The sequence below is a fragment of the Notamacropus eugenii genome, chromosome 2 (genome assembly GCF_028372415.1).
Source record: "Notamacropus eugenii isolate mMacEug1 chromosome 2, mMacEug1.pri_v2, whole genome shotgun sequence".
Classification (NCBI taxonomy): domain Eukaryota; kingdom Metazoa; phylum Chordata; class Mammalia; order Diprotodontia; family Macropodidae; genus Notamacropus; species Notamacropus eugenii.
Window position 1 is genome coordinate 375,928,211 of NC_092873.1, and position 25,061 is coordinate 375,953,271.

General features: G+C 39.3%; 1 protein-coding gene across 7 annotated transcripts in view; it reads right to left on the reverse strand.

Annotated features, from left to right (window-relative positions):
- Positions 1-25,061, reverse strand: part of ACACA (acetyl-CoA carboxylase alpha) — a 268,158-nt gene that overhangs the window by 123,065 nt on the left and 120,032 nt on the right. For 3 of the 7 annotated variants that reach the window (XM_072646946.1, XM_072646947.1, XM_072646951.1), the window contains 6 exons: positions 18,864-18,887; positions 16,056-16,199; positions 14,405-14,501; positions 13,542-13,649; positions 1,775-1,831; positions 1,461-1,505 (listed from right to left, as the gene is read on the reverse strand). In XM_072646946.1, coding sequence (XP_072503047.1) covers positions 1,461-1,505; positions 1,775-1,831; positions 13,542-13,649; positions 14,405-14,501; positions 16,056-16,199; positions 18,864-18,887 — 475 coding nt within the window. Of the gene's footprint in view, positions 1-1,460; positions 1,506-1,774; positions 1,832-13,541; positions 13,650-14,404; positions 14,502-16,055; positions 16,254-18,863; positions 18,888-25,061 lie in introns of all 7 variants that reach the window. The other 4 variants (XM_072646952.1, XM_072646948.1, XM_072646949.1 and 1 more) reach the window with 4 other exon arrangements.

The window sequence follows — 25,061 nt, forward strand, 5'->3', positions numbered from 1 at the left end:
ATCTGCCATGAGCCCAGGAAGCACAAGTCTGTTACCCTTTATATGAACCCAGCCCAATGCTCTTTCTTACCAAAGCCAGGGTCTGGCTTTTGCATGCCTCTCATTCAAGATTCTCTCCTGGCTTCCTGATCAGCATCTCCAACCACAATATTTATTCATACACTCTCATATTCCATCCCCAAGCATCAATTTTATTTTCTAAGCTCCTGATTTTTCTTCCTAAAGCCCCAGGGTTCTCTCTTAAGCTCCTCATACTTCTCCACTGACTCTCGTTTCCTATCTAAAGTTATTGATTGATACATATCTGAACTCTGCTTGGTTTTCTGCCATCAATAACAGAGGGGAGTTGTGCAGTCCACAACACTTCCTAAAGCATTTCAAAAAACTGTAGTTTCTTTAGCTTTCAAGATAGATTATCTTGTTACTATTTGGAGCAAAGCTAACAAGGCTCACTGTGAGAAGAAAAACATGCCAAGCACTAGAGTTCCCATAAGCCAAAGGGCAATAAAGGTGCTTAGGATAAGGCAACGCTTTGCTAGCAATGCCCCAAATGTTCACATAATCAGAAATAGTGCTAGAGAAAAACCAATCCAAATGGCTATGGATTGTAATTGGGAACATTAAAAACTCTCAATGACACAGGTATCTTAGTCACATGATTAATTACTATTAATATTTTTTAATATAATTTGGAATACAATAACTACAATAAAAAATTTTTAAATATAAATTATGCAGTATTAAGTCACATCCATAGATGCTGAGAACTGCTAGGTTTTTTCCTCATCACACATGGTCTTGATACAGCATTACCTTGAATCCTATCATATCTACCCCAAACATTCTCTTCTCATAGTGAATACCTGAGTCTCATAAAGTCATTTTCATTTAATTAAAGAATTAAAAATACTATTCAATTTTTATTTGCTATTGCCATAATGAATACAATAGTAGGAAAAAATAATTTGGGCTTCCCCTCTGAAGGCTTCTAACACCTCAAAACAAAAGCTCAGATGTTGATCTTCTCAATGTACATTCCCTTCAGCAACAGGACACAACATTGCTAGAGTTACTAGCAGAGGAGAAGGAAAAGCACCAGGCTAGAAACCATGATTTCAAAGTTCAAACTGGAAATTCTTAAACATCAACTCACTGTGTAAATGGGACTACTTACCCAACTGTACAAATGGATTTGCTCATTCTTAACTATTTCTAAATGATATAGTGAATATGCGTTGCCATATAAAAACCTTTTGATGAAACCTTCTACAGAAAAGTTAAAAGTTCATCATAATAACTTCTAACAGGAGAAGACTAAGTTCACTTTATCCCCTCTAAGTGTATTTAGAAATGAAATGGAATAATTTATCAAGTGCTACTTACTACTTTGTTAAAAAAAAATCAGTTGAACAGGGGGCAAAATATTAGGGAGCTCTTTGTTTATTATGCCTTTTACTTACATGAAATCTTTGATCCACCTCATAGTTGACCTGTTTTCTGAAATCCTTATAAAGAAAGAAAAGGGGAAAGAGCAGAAGCAAGCAATTAGTAACAAAATTTTAAACAAATTAAGAGTAACTGGTAAATTAAACGAACGTTTTTTCCTTAAACAAATTCAATGAAAAGCAATCATACCCCCATAACATGTAAAATTAAACAATTTTCATACCCCACCATTATAAGACTGATTTTTAATTTAAAAAAAAATTAAGTTAGCAGATTCATCAGCAGATGCATAAAAGGCTTAAGAAAAGTACAAGACACACATCAATACCTTTTGTGCAACCAGGAAAGTAAGCCTCCGGATCCCATGCTCAACAAGAGCAGCTTTCTGTAAATAAACAACATGAAACAGAACACAGATGAAACCTCTTCCTTCTGTCTATCTCCCAATCCATCCATTCTTCCCAAGTCTCTAATTTAGCACAGCTTAGGAAGTCTTTCTGGGAACTAAAAACCTTAAGAAGCCATCCCCCTATAAAACAAGAAATCCTTCTCAACCTGGCCCTCAGTACTATTAAAGGAATTGACTTTGTTGTCCAGAGAAACTAAATGATTTGCTCAAGGTAACACAGCTAGTTAGCAGCAGACAGGAACTGGACCCAGACTCTCAGGATGATAATGAAAGCAAGCCTCATAGAGATGGCAAGGGTCGTATGAGGCCACAGGAGTTCTTTCAAGATGGATATACATCACAGGCAGACCTTAACATGACTTCCGCCCACAGAGGTCACACTGGTGGGAGTTTATTAAACACATGGAGACTGCATAGACCCAGAGCTCAAAACAAATCAGATCTCAGGTAGAAAAGAACATTTAAAGAAAACTGAAAAACATAGCTACTGGAATGGATTTGGCACTTTAGAATATAGGTGGCCTTAACCATCAAGTGCAACATTGCTTAAATAGTAGCAGATGTGAGAAAACAGGTAATAAATGATTTCGAGAACTACTTTCTATAATATTTCCCCTATTTTTGACTAAAAGAAAAAAACAAACTAAACATAAAATTTGGAGCTGGAAGGAACTGTAGATAATATATCTATTCTAAACCGTTCAACTACAGACAAGGAAACTGATGCCCAGAGGGACCAAATCATTTGCTCAAGGTTGTACAGGAGAGAGCAGCTGATGGGGATAGAACACAGATTCAGTGTTCAGTGCCCTTTTCAATACATCCCAGGCTCTCTTTAAAAATGTTCTAAAAATAACACCAATAACTAGAGGCATAACTTATCTAATAGAATTAATAGGCTAGCTGAAAAATGGAACAGAGATAATAAATTCACTATATCATAGATTGAGAGTTGGAAGGAATTTTGGTGATCATCTAATCCAAACTCCTTCATTTTACAGATTAGGAAACTGAGGCTCAGAAAGGCAAGCCACATGAACATGGGGTAGGAGACGGGAAGAGAAATGAACATTGATATAGGACCTACTATGAGCTAAATGCTTTCCAAATATTTCATTTGATCCTAACAACTTCTCTGCAAGGTAGGTGCTATTATTATACCCATTTTACAGTTAAGGAAATCAGAGCAAGAAGTAAAGTGATTTTTGCAGGGTCACACAGCTAGTAAGTAAACAGCAAGAACTGAATCCAGGTCTGCCTGACTCCCAGGTCTAGCACTCTATCCACTACACCATTTTGCCTCCTCATGACATCATGGTGGAGTCTATTACTACATAAAGTTTTCATTATATTGCAAAAACAATGTTAGTCAGTGCAATGTTACCTTGGATATACTTGTAGCAGGTTCCTTTTCACACCACAAAATGCTAAAGAGTTAGAAGACAGGTGAGAGGTTATCTTGGCCAACACCCTCTACTTGGATCCCACTATCACTTGGCAGTAAGCAGAAAGCAATATTCTTCACACTGGCCTTTCATATAATTCTTGTCTCCCAAGCCTTAGCCTCTTCTTTTGTGAAATAAAGATGTTGTTCTGCTAACTGATCTCAAAAGATATAGAGACTATTAATGAGATAATTTAATAAAGACCTTTTAGAACTTATGCAGCCATAAGGAATAAGATTATGCTACCAACTGAATGACTTAAGAAAAGTAATCAAGTGACAAAAAATAGTAAAACTAAATACTAGGTTTTCATCACAAAAGAATTTTTTTAATCCAGACATTAGCTTCCATCTTCTCCCTTTGCAATAATTCCTTTAAAATATTTTCTTAATATCTTTTGTATTTATACTACCTTCGTTTCGAAATATATATTTTCGCCCCATTCCCACCCAGAGAGCCATGTCTTGTATCTGTTACAATTCTAATAAATAACAAATCTGTCCTTATAGCTAATTTCCAAAAGACTTGTGGATAAATCACTGCAATTTTTTAAAAAATCTGAACTAGATTTTTCCCTACAATCTGACATGTTTCTGGGTCATTTCACATTCTGTCAGCTGTTGTGTGCTCAGAAATAGAAATAATTTTAATGGCTTAAAAAGGAGAATTAGAAATGTAATAATGTCTTCCCCAAACAGATCAGTGATGGTTTATTTTTCTGGATTATTTGTGACCTGACTGCACTATTAGCGTGGATAATTGAGAATTGATGATAAGAAGAAAAATGAGAAAGGAGAAAGGACCTCTGAGCTTCTTAGTATACCCAGAAACAGAACCATTCCTTCCAGCACCAATAAAACACTCAGCTAAGGCTAAGCCCTTCAAACACAAGCATCAGCAGCTATGTTCGTGGCAAGCAAAGAAAATAACTTTAATAACGCCGTGATTTAAAATCAAAATTGTTATTGCTTTTAAAATTCCACAAGTGGCTGACAATCACAGCAGAGCAACAGGACTCTGATTACATTGTAATAATGCGGGTCTCACAGCAAGTCCACAGCTATTACCCAGCGATTAGGCGTCAGCACCTGGAGAAACTCCATTTACACTGACTGCTTCAATCTCCTCCACAAGTCATTTACAAATATATGATCCTAATTTCTATGAGAGAAAAAAACAGCATGCTGGGACTAGAAGATTATTTGGACAATTTGGATCAACCTATTTGATAGTTTAATGTGTGTGCATTTTTTTAAAACTTTTTTCCCCTAAAGTGCCTAGAGCATGATTGCGCAAATGAAAAACAAAACTAGTTTTCATTTCAGCTTTTTTTATGGTCTTTTTTTAAAAAAAGAGAGGGAGAGAGCATCAAATATGCCTGGACAAGCACAACTTTAGAGGCAACCAGTCCTAGCTGAATTGTTACTGTTGTCTCCAAGCTGGAACTCTGGAAATCAGGGGTCTGAGCTCCTGACTCTGCAACTGGCTTCTGGGGGGAATCAGGGTAAATGACTTAAGTTGTCTGTGCTTGGGTTTATTGATCTGTTAAAGTGGAAGAATAACTCTTGAATTCTCTCAATGCTACAAATCTGTGATAAGAATTTTTAAAAACATATAACTTATAAAGGTGATAAGCAGGGAGGTGCAGTGAGCTATAATCTATCCCTCCACCATACCTCAACTACACAGAAATACTCACACCCTTGACCCTGACCTCACCCATGTGTTTCAACTTTTATGTTCATGAACTCCAAAATTCCTTTATCTAACTACAAGTATTTATTATTCTACCTTTCTCTATTGCTTAACGCCTCCAACCCTGTTCTTTGTCCTCACAATGACCCTCAGTTCTTGCTCAGGCCATCAATCCTGAAAGGGCTGCATTTCCCTCCCTCCTCTATCCTAACCCTTTGATGAATCAGTTCAACTACAGTTAAAACCTTTGACCTTTTACGCTACCACAAATCACTCCTTGCCAATCATAACCCACCATCCACTTCTGATCTTGAGTGAAGATGGAGAACAGTGCAGAATGGGTCCGTTACAAATTTATGCTACATAATCTCAAATGCAATCTCACTGCAGCAAGGCAAACATTCTATTTATGTCTAATTGTTTTATTATCTCACTTTCCATAGTGGCCATTCCAAAACTTCCCATCTGTCCTCAAGACTCCAACCATACCTTCTTTATTCACCCTTTTGGGTGAGGGTCTTGCCTCATACTTCACCAAAATGACTTTCTATTTACCAAAAGCTTCCTCCTCTCCTCATCATCCTATTGCTTAGACACCTTCCCCTGTCTCTTCCCCCCATATCCCAAAAGAAAAGGCAATCGTTTTCCTTAATAAAGAATCAAGAGTGCTTTCTTATCAAGTAATATGATGCTTAGTGATGGAATCTCTGGGATTATAGAGTATGGACATTTTAGTCACTTTATTTGCCCAATTCCAAACTGCTTTCTAGAATGGTTGTGTTAATTCACAGATTCACTATCAATGTATTAGTAGAATGCATAAATTCCCACAACCCCTCCAACCCTGACTATTCCCATCTTTTATCATCTTTGAGTTTGCAGGATGCACCTCATTCATTTCTAAACCTTTTCCAATCTAGCTTCCCAACTCATCATTCAACTAAAATTGGTCTCTCCAAAGACACAAATGATTTCTTGATGGCCTTTGACATTTCTGACTACCCTCTTTCTCCTAGATACTCTCTCCTCTGATTGCTCTCTCCTGGTTCTCCTTCTTGTCCAAGTGATCCTTCTTGGCCTCCTTGGCTAGATTTTCATTTAGGTCAGGCCTCCCACCTCTGGATGTCTCTCCAAGGTTCTGTCCTGGCTCCTCTTCTCCTTTCCTTCTATACTATCTTGCTTATGAGTAATCTCCTACTCTCACCTTTAGGCAGGTGATTCCCACATCTACATATCCAAACCTAATCTGCCCTAAGAGCCAGGTCCTGCAAAACTGCCTCTTAGACACTGTGAACAAAAGGTCCTCTAGGTATCTCAAACCCCACCTGTCCAAAACAAAACATTATTTTCTGGCCCAGACCTTCCCCTCTCCTCAATATTCCTATTACTGCCAAGGGCAAAATCATCCTCATGCTCATACTCACAAACTCAGCGTCATCCTCTACTCCCCACCGGCACTGACCCAACATATCTAATCTATTGTCAGATCTTGTGGTTCACCATATCTCTAACGTACATCCCTACTCACCTGTCACCTAGACAACTGCAAATGGTCTACCAATTGGTTTTCCTTTCACAAGTCTCTCCTCACTCCAATCCAACTTCCACTCAGTTAAAAAAGTGATCTTCCTAAAGTATAAGTCTGACCATGCTACCCCAGCCCTCTTCTCAATCAATTCCAGTGGCTTTCTATTTACTTCCACAATCAAATATAAAATGCTCTGTTTAGCTTTTAAAGCCTTTCACAGCCTGGCTCCTTTCTAACTTTCCAGTCTTCTTTACTTGCCTCCATACAATCTACAATAGTCTTCTTACTGTTTCTCCAACACTACACCTCCTGATTATGCATTTGCACTGGCTGTCTCCCTATTCCTGGAATGCTCACTTCTTTCATTTCTGACCCCTAGCTTGCCTGGTTTCCTTTAAGACTCCACTCTATTCCCAGGCCTATCCATCGTCTCCTGCCCATTTCTCCCTCTCCCACTCCAGCCTGCTGCTAGTCCTTTCCTTGAGAGAGTCTATTGTTTGGCTTTGTCTCTTCAGTTCTTAGCATCAAGCGTGGAGAATACGAAGTGCTTAATAAATGCTTGTTGACTGACTGGAGAGAAATCAGTCCCTGTCAGGATGACCCAGGCTCAAGTCTCTTAACCTCTCAATTTAACTCAGGCAGCTCTCTACGACTAAGTTACAGAAGATGTTGGTAGAAGGAGTTTTTCGTGGGGAATTTCCCAAAATGAATAAATCACAGGCCACAAAAATCTATGAAGAGGTTTTCAGCTCTTATTTGAACAGGTGTAGATATGTAGTATCAGTTACATCAAAAGATCAAATGCAGCATCTGTGTTTTTTTCATGCTTGCTGCAGTGCCTAATATGATAAGGAGTATGGAGATATTCAGGATATTAACCTAAACCTTTGTTTCCACATCCATAAAATGGGGAAAAACATATCTCCCCTACCTACCTTATAGGGTTATTGTGAGGATCAAATAAATCTTTTATAAACTTGAAATTGCTTTCAAATAGGTGATAATGGTGACTTGTTAATGAGAACAGGGCTTTAGGATACTGCTATACCCATGAAGCTCAATGCTTCAGTGCCACAATGTGTACCCAAAGTGGCAAAAATAAGTGACACCGATCATCTGAGGAAAAGGTTAATGCGAGACGTAGATCTGAGATTTACATGTAATTATTATCTCAAATGCCAAGATGTGACTTCCATAACTTCTGAGATTAAAAAGCATAGGCGGGAGGAAGAGCCAAGATGGAGGAGTAGAAAGACACACATACGCTAGCTCCGAACCCACAGTCTATAAAATATCTGTAAAGAAGAACTCCCAACAAATTCTGGAGCAGCAGAAGCCACAGAACAAGGGAGCAGACGAGATTTCTGTTCCAGAAAGCCCAGAAAACAGACACCAAAGGTCCGTCGCGCACCGGACCCGGAGCCGAACCCGGAGCCGAACCCAGCCCTCCCTTGCCCGTGCAGCACCAAGAAGAGCGGATCCGAGCAGGCTTCAGGGACAGAATCTCCAGCGGATGTGCAGGTCTCTCCACCCACAGGTGACAAGGGTCGGTGAGAGAGTCTTATTGGGTGGCCAACAGGGGAGTGGGGTGTCCCCGTGGCTCGGGCCCCCTCAGGAGGCAGCGGCGGGAGCAGCAGCAGACCAGGGCTCCCAAATCAGGCAGGAGCCCAGATCCATTGTTGAAGGTCTCTGCATAAACCCCCTGAGGGAAATGAGCCCCAGAGGTGGCCCTGCCCCCACCTGAGCACCTGAACTTAATCTCAAACTGAATAGCAGCCCCGCCCCCACCAAAAGCCCTGAGACTGAGAAGCAGGCATTTGAATCTCAGACCCCAAGAGCTGGCTGGGTAGATCTGGAGGTGAGGTGGGGGTGGACAGGACACTCAGAAGTCAAGTCACTGGCTGGGAAAATGCCCAGAAAAGGGAAAAAATATAAGACTGTAGAAGGTTACTTTCTTGGTGAACAGGCATTTCCTCCCTTCCTTTCTGATCAGGAAGAACAATGCTTACCATCAGGCAAAGACACAGAAGTCAAGGCTTCTGTATCCCAGCCCACTCAATGGGATCAGGCCATGGAAGAGCTCAAAAAGGATTTTGAAAATCAAGTTAGAGAGGTGGAGGAAAAACTGGGAAGAGAAATGAGAGACATGAAGTCAAAGCATGAACAGCAAATCAGCTCCCTGCTAAAGGAGACCCAAAAAAATGCTGAAGAACATAACACCCTGAAAAACAGGCTAACTCAATTGGCAAAAGAGGTCCAAAAAGCCAATGAGGAGAAGAATGCTTTCAAAAGCAGAATTAGCCAAATGGAAAAGGAGATTCAAAAACTCACTGAAGAAAATAGTTCTTTCAAAATTAGAATGGAACAGATGGAGGCCAATGACTTTATGAGAAACCAAGAAATCACAAAACAAAACCAAAAGAATGAAAAAATGGAAGATAATGTGAAATATCTCATTGGAAAAACAACTGACCTGGAGAATAGATCCAGGAGAGACAATTTAAAAATTATGGGACTACCTGAAAGCCAGGATCAAAAAAAGAGCCTAGACATCATCTTTCATGAAATTATCAAGGAAAACTGCCCTGAGATTCTAGAACCAGAGGGCAAAGTAAGTATTCAAGGAATCCACAGATCACCGCATGAAAGAGATCCAAAAAGAGAAACTCCTAGGAACACTGTGGCCAAATTCCAGAGTTCCCAGGTCAAGGAGAAAATATTGCAAGCAGCTAGAAAGAAACAATTCAAGTACTGTGGAAATACAATCAGGATAACACAAGATCTAGCAGCTTCTACATTAAGGGATTGAAGGGCATGGAATAGGATATTCCAGAAGTCAAAGGAACTAGGACTAAAACCAAGAATCACCTACCCAGCAAAACTGAGTATAATACTTCAGGGGAAAAATTGGTCTTTCAATGAAATAAGAGGATTTTCAAGCATTCTTGATGAAAAGACCAGAGCTGAAAAGAAAATTTGACTTTCAAACACAAGAATGATGAGAAGCATGAAAAGGTGAACAGCAAAGAGAAGTCATAAGGGACTTACTAAAGCTGAACTGTTTACATTCCTACATGGAAAGACAATATTTGTAACTCTTGAAACTATTCAGCATCTGGGTACTGGGTGGGATTACACACACACACACACACACACACACACACAAACACACACACAGAGTGCACAGAGTGAACTGAAGAGGATGGGATCATATCTTAAAAAAATGAAACCAAGCAGTGAGAGAGAACTATATTGGGAGGAGAAAGGGAGAAATGGAATGGGGCAAACTATCTCTCATAAAAGAGGCAAGCAAAAGACTTATTAGAGGAGGGAAAAAGAAGGGAGATGAGAGAAAAACATGAAGTTTACTCTCATCACATTCCACTAAAGGAAGGAATAAAATGCACACTCATTTTGGTATGAAAACCTATCTTACAATACAGGAAAATGGGGGAGAAGGGGATAAGCAGGGTGGGGGGGATGATGGAAGGGAGGGTAATGGGAGGAGGGAGCAATTTGAAGTCAACACTATTGGGGAGGGACAGGATCAAAAAAGAGAATAGAAGCAATGGGGGGCAGGATAGGATGGAGGGAAATATAGTTAGTCTTACACAACACAACTATTATGGAAGTAATTTCCAAAACTACACAGATCTGGCCTATATTGAATTGCTTGCCTTCCAAAGGGAATGGGTAGGGAGGGAGGGAGGAAGAGAAGTTGGAACTCAAAGTATTAGGAACAACTGTCGAGTACCGTTCTTGCTACTAGGAAATAAGAAATACAGGTGAAGGGGTATAGAAAGTTATCTGGCCCTACAGGACAAAAGAGAAGATGGGGACAAGGGAAAGGAGGGATGATAGAAGAGAGAGCAGATTGGTGATAGGGGCAATTACAATGCTCAGTGTTTTGGGGTGGGGGGAGGGGACAAATGGGGAGAAAATTTGGAACACAAAATTTTGTGAAAATGAATGTTAAAAGTTAAATAAATTAATAAATAAATAAATAAAGATAAAAATAAAAATAAAAAAGGCATAGGCCTGGCTCTTAGAGAGATGATCCTTCTGCCACCCATCTCAAATGAATTTTCCATTGCTGCCAACTTAGTCACAAAAGGGATTTTTTCTGGGGGCAAGGGGGAGACGAGAGGAGTGACCTCTTCCAAAGAACTACATTCCAGAGTTCAAAGGCTTTTCTTTACTTTTCTTCCTTCTTTGGTGATGCCCATTCTCCCTACTTTGACCACTTTAATTTGGAATATACCATTAGTTCAAACATAAACTAATCTTTACTAAAATGTGAAAGATTTGTGGGGTATAAAATATGCATAGTGAAGGTACATTATAGGCCTCATTAAAATATTTGACTTGGCCACCATTTTTCCCTAGAACAATCACTAAGTAAATCTTGACTAAGCATCTACAAAGTATAAAATATAGATAGTATGAAGTCATAGCACGTGCTCAATGATGATACTCACTTAGCAATTACCACAAAGACTCTAGTAATGTTACCTTCACATAAGCATGTCCTAGAACCTCCTTGGGGACAGGTACGTCATATTACTTCCTGTTTTTGTTTTTTAAACAGATTCAGAAATGTATTCATCAAGATCCAGAATTTCTTTCCTAGTATGTTACAAACAATGGACTCAACAAAGTAGCTGCTAGAAGATCTGGGTTAGAGTTCTGCCTTCTCCGCTCAGAGTCATGTATATAGTGGTAGGAGAGTTTCTGAACTTAATGAGCTTTACTTATCTTCATCTGTAAAATGGGAATAATAGCAATTCAGTCTATAGAAAAATGGTCATAAGATCCTAGATTTAGAGCTGGAAAGACCTTTAAAGGTCATTTAGTTCTCTCTTCTCTCCACCCCCACATTTTACAGGTGAAAAACTGGGACCCAGAGCATGTAACTGGTTTATCCAAGATCAGACAGTGGCCATCAGAAGTAGGATTTGAACCCAGGCCCTCTGACCCTTGGAACAGTGCTCCATCTACCATATCATGGCTGTTAGCTGTAAATGAATATAATATAAAAAAAATAATTCCCATATATAAATTATACTGAACTACACAAATAAAGAGGCAATGTGGTACAGAGACCAAGGAGCTCACCCTGAAATCTGGAAGCCATGGGGACAATGTCACCTCGGATAAACAATGGCTGCAGAACTGGCGTGGGCAAAGTACTTCACATCTCTCAGTCAAAGGAGGGGACTGTCTTAGGCCGTCCAGATCAAAAGCTCTGATCTTCTGAGCTTCAGGCTGTGACCCAGGCAACACTAATAGGATCACTAATTCCCACTGTCACAAGGATTTTCCTCACTAGGATTTCCTTTTCACCAGTGAAGTCACAGAGCCAATACAAAACTGCACATACGGCGTAATTATCAATGAAACACTTGTGGACTGACCAGAGCCAGGGAGAAAGCATAATCAAGAGGAAGAAAAACTAGAGCCTGAGCCAAGTTACAGGAGGGTGGGTGATGCTGGTATAAATGACCAGCTGCATGAAACTACAGGCAAGTCATTTAATCTTTCTCAACCTCAGTTTCTATATCTGTAAAATGAAGAAGGAGATTAGGGTGGTCTTCAAGAACCCTTCCAGCTCTAAAATTTTAAAGTCTGATGAGGATGTAGAGACAAAAATTTACAGACAGCATTACCAGGAAAGTATTCACTAATGAGAGAATGCATAAGATAAAACTTGAAAAAGTGGTAGCGGATTGGGTTGGGAAAGAAAATGGAATAAAATATTTCATGTGAAGGGAACAGTACTGAACAAAGGTGAGAAAGGCAAGAAACACTATTACGTGTTTGGAGCAAAGTTCAGTTCGGTTGGAAAGACAGTTTTGTGTAATTTAATACTTAGAAGAGCATGTCAGGGTCAGATATACCTTTAATGTCAAGTTAATGATTTTAGACATATCCTTTTGGCAATGGGGCTATTGAAAGTTTTTGATCAGGGAAATGGCAATATGGAAGTGTTATCTAGTAAGATTACTTTTGAGAAATTGTATAGGAGAAGGGGAGACAGATCAGTGGCAGGAGGATGCAGCTATTGTCTAGGCATGTGACACAACCTAAGGTTACAGCAAAGGAAGAGAAACATAAATACAAGAGACAATTAGTAATTAAATATTAGTGGGATAACGAGAAATAAAAGATGCCTGAAAACTTTTAAGCAAACTTTTAAACAAACAGGAAAAGGATTATAAGCAGAAACATAAATGGGAATTGAGGGTGACTCAGTTTACGATAAGACTGAGTTCATGGTGTTATATTCAAGGGGCAATGCACTTGTCAACTAACACCAATGAACAAGTTGGGGAATACAGTCGGGACTCTCCACTTTGATTCAGGAGTCAAGTAGATAGTTCCAGTCCCATCTGTTCTAACAACATTAAAAATTTAAAATAAGATATAAACTTTGGAATACCCCAAAATCCAAAATTTATTCTGTGGGGAAAGTAGGGTTTTTAGCCTCCACCTCCTTGTGTCACCTTGGGCAAGTCCCTTAGCACCTTACTTCTCTGTAATATGAAAGGGTTGAATGAGAAGGCTTCAGAGGGCCCTTCTTCCAGTTAAAGAGCTATCATCTGTTTCTGGGAGGTGAAATTTGGCTCAACTTAATAAAGAATCTTTCACCAATTAGCACCATCCCAAATTAGCCTAAATTTGATCAGAAGACAGAGAACTTCAAGTAGAGGCTGGACAATCACTTTCGGAAAATTTTGTAAAAAGGACTGATGCTTCTGGTACAAGATGTATTAGATCAACACTAAGGTCCCTTTGAACTTTAAGTTTCCATGAGTCTATGACTGTTTCTATTATCAGCAAAACCCCAATAAAGGGCCAAAGTGTTACAAAGCCATCTGTTGGCTTACTGGATGAAGGCCTGGAGGCAAATCATTCTCAAGAGCAGCAAGATCTGAAAGACATAGCCATAAACAGCAACAGGTCTCATAGGGAGCCAGCAGAGAAAGGGCAACCAAACATCATCCAACCAAGGACTCACATTTTGCTGAGTAAAATCTCTAAACATGGCTGCTAATCTGTCATCCTCAATGTCACAGTCAGTCTTGATGGCCACATTCAGGATGTGAATTGGTTCGTCCCTGGCAGCCTGTAATCCAAGCACACAGACCAACAAGAAGTTATAATATGACCAACAGAGCATTAGGAAAGGTGTGAGTGGACAAAGCCCACATGTGCAGAGGTAAACCTACTTCAGCCTTACCCATCAGGCAACTGACAAACATGTAAATGGCTGCTCAACTATAATTAATTACACCTACACAAAGATGAAAACTGTTTGATACAACAAAAGTGATAAGTAAAAGAAGTTAAAAATTCTGATTTTTAGGATTCCTGAGTTATGACTTAATTTTTTCACATAAAATGGGACTTTAATGAATTGCCACCTTCTCTCATTGCTGAAGGACAGTGAGAAGAGATGGAAATCTTCTGAATACGTTCTTTTCTACAATCTATTGAATGCTAGGAATTTCTAGTCATAGAAAGAACAAACTAATAGAGAAAAACTGGCTAAAGTAATTAGTCTGCTGAGAGAGAAATATCAGAGGAGGAAAAAATTAGAAACCAGAAGCCTATCTTTCCTCTAATCCAAAATCTGCTATCCAATCATTTGATAACAATGGAGAAAACCCAAACCCAAACCTGTTTTCAGACACAATTCAAACATACGCAGAGACAATAAAGATAAATACATTGCATCTCTTCTACTATACTTATTTCAAGTTAAAAAAAAAAACTCTCATCATGTTCCAAAGCCAGGATGATAGTCAAACTGCTACCACATATTGTATAAACCCTGCAACGGGGGCAAGAAATGCACCTCCCCAAGGGAAAGCACCATACCTTATCTTCATCATACAGTGAAGTGTGGCCTGCCTCAGGAAACGTAGGGCTTTGGGGTGGGGAGTCACAGAAGCAGCCCATTACTTCATCAAAAATTCTGAAATACACCAGAGAAACACCTACCATAAAAACACAATCTCAGGCCACCTGCAGGGGCAGCAAACTGGCCCTACCAATTCCAGTTCTACTAGGAAAGAAATCAGCTCTAATCCTTGGCTCAAAAGCCAGCTGGATAAAGTCACCAACCAGTGAATAAAGGTGACAGGCAAAATTTCACCGAGTGACAGAAATTAGGAGGAAGAATTATTTAAACTTTAATAAACGATGCTTTTTTTCCTCTTAAAAAAATGATCTAAAAGCTTTATTTCTTTTCATATGTAAGATACAAACATTGCTGTCATCATCAGTCTTGAGGTAACAGAAAAGCCTGAGACTAAGGCAGTGACAGACCAGTGTAATTGCCCCTCCCCCTAGGGTAATGCATCAGTATACAGCAAGAGATAGATGCTGAATGCATTTAATCAAAAGATGTATCGTCTCTGGTGGGGCCGACTCTCATGTTGTGTTTAATTTCTCCTGACATTTCACTCATCACAGGGTGAAAAGCTCCTTCTGCTCCTGGCTCATGAGGAAAAGATGATTTTTTTTTTTATTTGTTTCTTTCCTCTGACCAGTCTCATGATACAAGTAGAGTCTAACCTAGTATAGCCAGAATAAGAATAAAACTAAGTGGAAAGGCAGACAGAGGTCATAACCCATTCTGAAGGAACATTTTACAGAAGTCTCAGGTTTCACAGTTACTTTAGGGATCTATGCTCATTTTTTTCCACTGATAAATTTAATGAACTTTACCAAAAAAATGTGGATGCATGTCAATTCAGTAACAGAGACAAAGCAAAAAAACCCATTACATTCCAGGTCTGCCACTTCCTAAGCATGTGGCCTTGACCAAGTGACTCTTTACCCTCTCTAGGCCTCAGTTTTCCCAACTTCAGAAGGGAGATGTGGATCCTTGAAGGGTCACTTCCAGCTCCCGATCAAGGATTCTTTCTCTAAAGGTTCTCTGAATCTTAGAATTGGTTCTACCAACAGATTTGTGTGATCAGGATATACCCTTATAATCCAAATTCCACCCCCTGCCTCATTTTGCATTACTTCATATAATATGAATATCCACATTTACATCACTCTCAGGCTGTAATATTCCATTGTATTAAACTACCATTATATCTGACAATTCTCTAATCACTGAGCATTTCATTGAGTTCTGTGGGTTTTTTTTGCTATGATTTATAATGCAACTATGAATAGCTTTGTACAAACAGGTCAGTTTTTGTTTCCTTATAAATTATTTGTTTTAAGATGCGTTGCAATCAGCATGATACAGGTATACTTTTCCCCCCAGAGATTTGGCATTTGGTTTTATTATCAGTGCCAATGTCATGACTGTGAGTGGTACTCCAAGTTCTTTTAGTTTATAACTCTTAATATTTCCTTGTACTTTTATTATTTGTTTACACTAAGTGAACTATCCAACCGTTTCCCTGGACAATTTTGAGATATAGTGATTCTTTGAATAAAGATAAAACAGTGTAACAAAGGAACCCATTTCTCCCTAAGAGAGACAACAATCTCCAAAGCCTCTTCTTACCTGACAAAGTCTTCAAAGGTCCGGAAAGAAACCATTCCGCCCATCCTCTGGCATGGTGGAGTGAATGAGTTGTCCAGTAGCACATCGCTGACACTAGCTACGTGAGCCATGCCATAGTGGTTGAGGTTGGAGGAGAAGGACATTCTAAATGGCGATTTAAGCAAGTCCATTAGACGAGGAGGGGAGGGGAGGGTGGTTCTGGGAGAGGGAGAGCAACAACAGAAAGGAAGGGATGGGAGAGTACTCTTAAGTAAGGTCAGGTGGCAGGGTAGATCTGGTTTTTTACCCACTCCAGACAGTGACGTCTTTATTATATTTACATTAACCCTTTTATTCAAGTTACTCCCAAGCACAAATCTGTGTTTTCTCATCCCAGAAATGATCTAATGAAATCTTTCCTGTAAGCACCAGCAGTATAGTGGGTCCATGCTACTAACGAGTTCAGTAGCATACTTGGGGTTAAAAAACCATCCTGCACCTTCTCCCCCTAAAAAGTTCTCTCCTTTAAGAGGGAGAAATCAGCAAGCAAGTAAACTGTTACTATGCAATGCCTAAAGCATTTTTCTCTTGGTACTGTAACAGATTAAGTGTTCAGAGACACATACAAGAACAACTCTAAGACATCTGAAAAGATTTAGCAAATCATTACAAACAACATTATCTACAGAACTGGTTACTATCTTTGAATAAAAAAACAAATAAAAAGAGGTGTTTGCTCCTTCCATGGTTTGATAGATAGCCATTAGTCTCCCTCTTACTTCTTTTCAGGGGTGGGAGGATTTTATTTTAAAACTGTCAGCACCAAATTTTAACTACCCCTTTCCCTCATTTTAAACAGCCTCACCACAGCACCAACAGCTATAGGTAATCCTCTCTGTAACTCACTATTACTTACAAACGTACAGAGCATGGGTCTCAACATGTTCAAGTAAGCACACAAAGCAGCTGAATAGAGAAGATTGAAGGGAACTGAGCCAATGTGTACATTTTTAAAAGTACACAGGACACATATATTCCATGAAACCCCTCAGCAGCAGCTCATAAACAAACAAGAGAAAGTGCTTCCAAACATAGAGAGGCTCTGGGAAGAGACTCAATCTCCAGGATACCTCCAGAACTACGTTTAATGTAAGCTCCAAGCAAACGTTCTGAACCAGAGCTAAATGGCTACAGGGCAATACAATGACACTGTAACTTTGGGGTGCAAATGGAAAGTTCTCCTTGAAGTATACCAGCTGCAGTGCGGCAAGGGGAGGAAAAGGAGACAGACTGCGATGTGGACTTCTGGTGCACACTGTTGCAAATCATCATCATAAAAGGTAATGGAATTCTTTATAGGAAGGGAGTGCTGTTCATTCACACAGACTGTACAGACTGACACTCCAGGTTTTTATTCCTTTGGCAAATGAAGACTATGAAAAAGGTGCTTCATCTTTTGTCAGTATCAGGGAGTAGAAAAGCTGAGGGAGGGGGAACCACTGATACTGTGAAACATATAAATGTAGCTCCCATCAAGCCCTAAAACCGTGTCAGTTCAACACTGAAATCCATTAATATGAATGCAAAAAAATGTGACTTCATGCTATCCAGTCTCCTATTCCCTAGTATCACTTGGTGTAGCCAATAAAGGACCAAGTTCATGAGGCCTTAACAATCTCTTTTCTACCAACATGTCATTAGACATGAAAGGGATAAAAGTTCAAGATGGAATTTAAAGGAATTACCCTCTGGAGAGGTTAAGCCTGTAGCAAACCAAGGGTTAAACATCACCTCAATTTAAAGAACACCAGGGAAGATAAACCTCTGAACTACCTCTACCACCACACTGTCCACAGTGGTGAGATGCAGGTAGCACAGGGTTGACCCAACTCCCCAGCAGAAACAGGCGAGGAAAACCAATAAATGGTTTTCTAGATTCCCCAAAAGTCAATTCTAAAAGCTATTCTGATCACTTCATTATCAGGGGAAAGTGGGGGACAAGGGAGAAGAATTGGGGATAACAGTAAAATGTTGGAATAAAATATATGTCTACATTTATTTGGATATAGATATGATGGTGTACAAAGAAAGCTGGTTATTATCCTGTCCCATGTCATTGTGTAGATTGGATTCCAGCAGGAATTAACAACCTCTCCAGCTCACATCATGGAACCACACTTATTTTAGGAGGAGGAGGAAGCAGACAAACTAGTATTTTAATTATATAGTTCATAATAACTTCAGAGATTTACTTATCTTAAACATCCTTCACTAGCTTTAATCCAATTACACAACAATAAGCTTCAATCTCAGCATCATTAAAACCATGGTATTTTTATTTTAATTTTAGGGAAATCTCACAATCTGATGAAACATGAGATCAGCTATTTCTGCATTTGCACTCCTTCAACAGGAGGAGCATAAGGAGACCAAAAAAAAAAAATGAGAAATCATTTACAAGGACAAGAAAAGCTTTAGAGGTTCTTCTTCCCCAAACCCTTAAACTCCCTGTCAGAGGGCTCACCAAAAGAGAAAGTTTCCAGCAAAGCTACATATCGGGGCACCGTATCTATCTGTACACTCCCTGTCAAATGACACAGTGGAGTTTTTCCAGACAGGCTAATCATTTAAGTACTTTTAAGCAGCTGCAAGAAAAGCTGAACACGTTTTCCAAACAGGGAGAATTATAATTTAGTGTGTCCAAAGGGGAGATCAGGATTTCCTGGAGAAGGCAAACATATTAGCATGTCAAGTTATTGCTTCCTTGTTTCACTAATTCTAGGTTATAAAAAGCACTTTTAATTGGAAAAGAAACTAAACATACGGTACCTGTTTAGCGTGGGGATGTTCCCTCTGTAATTAAACAACCACAGTTAGTTACTGATAGGTTAGTGAAAGCTATAATAAAAGAATTATCAGAGCAGATACAGACCAGTAGCAAAGAGCTCCTATTTGGCAGCTCCAGTATTCATCAGACTTAATTAAGTGATCATTACCCCTCAACCTCCAAAGAGGCATGCCTCCTGACCTAGCTTACCACAGCAGCTGTTGGTATAAAAGGGTCACACAGAATATATTTTCTTCTAAAGTTCTATCATAAATAATACCATGTAGTAGTGAAGCATGGACTTTTGCAAACTCATTTAAACTACATGATAGGGTATACACCAAAAGGTCTTAGTACGAGGATTAGTGCTTGCAAAATAGATGGAACAATGGCTCTAGAAAATCTTCTACTAGGTTTTACAGAACAAGTAAAAAACAACAAGAAACCCCTGAGCAGTTGCCTCTCCTTCTGCCTGCTCTTCTAGGAACAGGTAATGGACAGACAAGCATCCTCAAAGGGAAAGAATTCAGGAGTTCAGGTTCTCTATTACCCCCTCTGCTCTCTAACTAAAATCTTTCTTCCCAAAGTGGTAAAGAAAAACAGTGAGAATACAGAACCATAAAAGAAGTCAAGAAAATATGGGAACATTGACCATAAGTGACGACACAACATTATATAAGTACAGAATAATCAATAAGAGAACACAGGACAATTCATCGCATCTTAACTATGGGGAACTAAGTTCCTAGTCATGTTAAGAACAAAAATGTCATAGAATACAAATCTGGTGAATACTAGAATGTTCTCATAAATAATGTGTCAGAACCAAAGTTAAGAGATTAGAACATGGAGTGGAAGTGGAAAAGCAAGGAACCTAGCAATTTACTAAAATACAAAACATAATCTTATGCTGGTTATCTTCTCAAATGACTAAAGTCAGTTTCTCCAGTGTTCAAAAGACAAAGTGACACCACCCATCTTTTGGAAGTATGGTGAGGGGTTGGTTCATGGACACTTTACCTCCTAACACTGTCCCCCATGAGGGCAAAGGATCCTATTAGCCCTTAATTCACTATTAGGGTTTTCTGACACATAAAAGACTTAATAGGCAGAAAGAACGTAGTGGGTGGTGCTCATGATACGTGGGTAGTAGGAAGATAGAGGGAAGGAAAAGATGCACTTTCTTTGGCAGTGAAAGAAACAGCCTAAATTGAGCTGGACATATAAATAAAACCTTGTGACATATCACTCCACACAAGCAGTACAACTGCATGTGATTTGTGGCTAGCAATGCTCTCTGCATCAAACATATAACACAAAGTGAATTCCTAAGACAGCAGGAGTAACTTTTTCTAAAACAAACATATGAAGAAGAACCTGTACTGTTTTGGGATGTGGCCAAACTCCACCTCTCTCCTAAGGGAATGAACTTTGTCCTAAGAAAAGGTGTTTGGTTGTCAAGTCCTTGCCCACATAACATCCAGGGAAAGGGGGCACATGGTTCAAAAGTACAGTGAAGAATGGCCAGCTAGAGATGCAATACCAGAGAATAGATGAAAAAAACACAGGTAAATGATCTTCTGACAAAGCAAAAAAGGATGCAGTGGAGTAATATCACAGCCAGAGCTCAGAATAGGAAAAGAAGCATCCCATAACCAAAATAACCTCTGGTTTGATTCATTCAGGTTTCTGCAGTTTAGACTATGGTGCAATCTCTTCTAATTGTACCACTATATTAGACTCTTTGAGGTCTCAATGCTTTTGCACTTAACACAGACTCTAGGATCTCAATGCTTTAGGCTCTCACTACACAGTAGGTTATTCTAAATCTCCTTGGGATGAGGGCTGAGTTTCTACAACAGCAGAGACTAAAATGAAAACAAAATATAAAAATCACATTCAGGAACAACTCTCCCTCTCTTGTAGGGTTGTCCCCAAACATCTTGTTTTAGGAATTTTTACCATCTGCACTATATGGGGCAAAAACGTAAGCTCTAGCATCTCTAATTTTAAAGTGACAGTCTCAAATTATGTGGCAAATTTTAGTACTCATCTCTCCTCTTTTATAGGACACTGACTTCAGGGGCTGGGAAAAAAAAACACTATTTTCTGAAGCATTTTCTGATGTATGTCTCTCCTGAGAACTATATTCTTTGGCTTTCTGAAAAAGGACATTCTAATCAATGTAAGAATATTTAACAGAAGAAAACAGCAAAGTGGGCATTATGGTAGTACATTAGAAAACCAGTTTTGTGGCCTGTGCAAAATAATAAACAACAAAAAGAGGACTGCAGATAAGTCAAGTATACTTTTATGAAGTTAAAATCAAGACACTGTCATATACATTCATCCTGCATAAAGAACCCAAAGAGGCCATCTGTGAGCAGACAATCAAGACCACATTCAAATACACAAGTGAGATATAAATTCCTTCCTCACAGAACATGAGGGTCAGTGCTTAGACTCTGAAGAGCACTCTCCTCCCAGTTATTCCTCAGTTACAATGTTGGGATCAATGCTGCAATCCCTAGCCCGCCCACCCAACAAGCTCCATTTTTACAAAATAAATAAATGAGAACACCAAAGAGGTTGAGTGACCCTCAGAGGATACAGACATTAATATATCAAAACCTCTGATTCTGGAATTTTCTGGATTCTCAGTCTTAATGGATAGCAATCCAATGCTGATACAGACCTCAAAAAAGGACAAGAGATATCTGAATTCTGCCTTTGTTTTTATTGATCTGCCTGCCCTGAATGGTTGGAGAAGAGATTCTGCTTCAACATGAATACAAACCTTGGGAGGCTGCCTGCTAGCTAAACTTCCTTAATTTAAGAAGCATGGTCTTCTTAGGGAGTTACAAGCTCTCTGAGTTTTTTTCCATCCTTTCCAGCTCGAATGAATTTTAATAGGTTCTATTTAAACCCACATAAATCTTATATCATATAAAAATGCTCCTACAACTTTCTCCTAAGTTAAAAAAGTTTCTAAATGAAAATAATGGTGGTGCGTACAAACAGCACTGGTTTTATCAACCTTGGATTCAGATACAGTATAGGGCAAATCTTCTGAAATCAGGCAGCAAACCAGAATCAGAAGAGGTCAGCGGAATAACCACTAACAGCAGTACTGAAGGAGAAGCAATTTGACTGGCTGTGATCAGTGGGGGTCGCCTTGTGTTCCCACATTTTTGTAGGAAAATACCAGCCAAGGGACTATATAAAACCCATTTGGATGATCTGTTCCTATTGTTTTCTCTCTCCCTTCCCCTCCTTGCAGGTCAGATGCCCTGAATCCAGTTTGGAAAGAAATCATTGTTCTATCCAGCTGCCACCCATTCAAAACTTCCTTTGCTCTGCTGGAAGATCCTGCACTTTCTGAAGCAGACAAGTCAACAGGGCTACAACATAATACTGCTGCCTGCTGTCTAATTAGGCACAAACCCATAGCATGAAACCACAGGGATTTACAGGTGCTCTGGATTCTGCTTCTTTCTTCCTCCTGGAATGAGTTAGTCTTCCTCAAAAGGAGGGACCCTGTGCTACTTAATGATAGATTGGAGAGTTCTACATCAAACTCTCCAATCTTGCAAGTCTGGAGTGCCAAAATAACACAGTAGAGACCAGAAGTCGAGCGACTGATCCCAGAGGGCACTTGGGTAAGCACTTAAGCCCGCTGAGAAGCTTCCCTTCTGCCAGATGCCTGCATCTCATCAACAGACCACTGTGCGTGGAGGAGATGAACACTGCAGGACTTATTTATGTACAGTCCTTTCAGTACACAAGCAAATGCAACCCATTGTTATAAAGTGCTACAAGTTAGGTGGATCTAAAGTCTCTTAACACAAGCCAAGGAAGGGAGAAGCCTCGGAGAAATCAACAATTAATTATCTAAACTCTTAAAAACTGCAGTGGGCTGTCTGATGTTAGTCACATAGAAGGGATTTGGTCTCTCACCTTCCCCATGGATATGAAGAAGTTTTCAGAGACCACCAACAGACAGATGAGCAATGATAAAAATCCAAAACCTAAAAGTCTGACCCATGGGAGAGCCAACTTCTTCTGGAGGAAAAAGGTAAGAAGTATCTAAAATAAAACATTGGAGAAGACTACAGAGAGATGAGAAGGTGCACCTCAAAACTTCACTAAACCATGAATTTCCACCTACAAAAGCATATGGTAAGAAACTACCACTCAGGGCTCCTCCACCAGGAAATAAAAATAGATACACACAGTGGAATACATCTCAATCTCCTATCCCAGCTCTGAGGCTTGCTCCTTGCCACAGATTGAGGCAGAAATATACATGAATAACACTAGATGTTTGGCAATGTTCATTGTAGGGCAATTTTGGTCTCCAAGTCAAATAAACTCCAATAAACACTCCAAGTCTTTAAGATGTACTACACACCGTGCTGTATACACATCAGTAGTAAATATAGGTAATAAAGCATTCTATCCTCAGACCCACCTAAAGACAGCTACACATATGTGTATTAGAGAAAATACAACCTAAATTATAATTTGCTTTTTCCAGAGTATTTTAAGATAACCAATATATCCAAAGCTAAAGATATATCTGAGTTTCAAGATTAAATGAACTGGGAGGGTGGAGGGGGGAAGAAAAACATTCAGAAGCATCATTTTGTGTATAAAGTTGTGAAATCACCAAAATCGGTGAGTAAAAAACTTCACCGGTGCTAGATTTGGGTGCTAGAACACACACACACACACGCACACACGCACACACACACGCCCCTCTCTTTCTCTCTCTCACTCCTAAATCATAGAAAGAGGAAAGGAAGAATCAATTCCTAATACTCATCATCAAGAAATGGTGAAGGAAAAGACCAAGCTCTGGGATTAATCAATGTAAAATACTGGCTGAACTCACTAAAGAGCTGGGCTGATGGAATCTTAGACAAGACAAATTAGGTCTTGGAAGACTGGGCAATAGCAAAATGCTCTCATCGTGCACAGCAGCTGCTCTGGTAACATATGCACCAAAAAGGGGGATGTATAGATGGTAAAATGACTGCAGAATCTCATTCCGTCTCCTCACAAGTGCCAAATACTAACTGTGACCACAGATCACACTAAAAAAAAAAAATGAGAAAATACAAAAGCAAGCTAGACCTTGACACCACACCACAAACATAATATGTCCCTTACAATGAGAAAAGAAAGGAGGAAAGGACACAGAAATCTTTACGCAAAGGCACTCTTTGGCTCCATATGTCCTGAACAAGTTTGGCACATATCAAGAATCTCTAAAATAGAGATTCTAATCTCTTTACTGAAGTAAAGGCAATTCAAGAGGAAAGGGTTACAAGGCCAACAGTTTTGAATACGGCTACAGATGAGCCTAAGGCATGACAAAAGTTGGAAATATAGCAACTAATTTGGTAATAATCAATGGAAACTCAAACAGAAATTAATATAGATGCTAACTGGCAAAAAAGATGCTGTACAGAAGAATTCATGAGGGCACAAGAAAGTACAGCAACCTAAAGGAGAAAGTATAACGAAAGTAAACTGCCAAAATAAGGGCTCCTCAAGAACGTCCTAAGGAGGTGGGCCCACACTCTCCTCTGAGACTATCCTCACTCATTTGTAGCAGCAATAATTTGTATTCCATCTATTTCTATCAGAAATATATCAGAAAAAACCCTACTGAGACACAGACCTTCAATCCAAACAGCATCCACCATGGTTTCCCACAACATCTAAATGCATTATCAGACAGTTGTATATCTATAAGCTGAAGGCCATGTTGCAGGCTAACCACGGGAGGTACTAATCACAAGAGAGGACTTTTTTTGCTACTTCAAACTAAAATATTAGAAACAGATGAGAATTTCTCCAGGTAACACTACAAAAAGGAGGAAGACCATGGTCTTTCTATGATAGTACAACTTCACCAAAAAAAAAAAAAACATTCAACTTGCAAGGTCTGGCTGACAAGATTTCTGACCATTCTAAGTGTATGTATTTCAGACTAGACACTAAAGGCTCAGAAAAGCAAGATAGATGTGTCAGCTTGCTCTATTTTTGTTTTTTTTTTAATTCTGAGCGATCAATTTTGGGTTTTTTCCCCACAAAATGAAAAAATTTCTTTTTGAAGGACAATGAGTAAAATACTTCAGGTAAGGTGTTCATATATCACCATATGCCACTTAGTCTCAAAAAATCATTTTTAA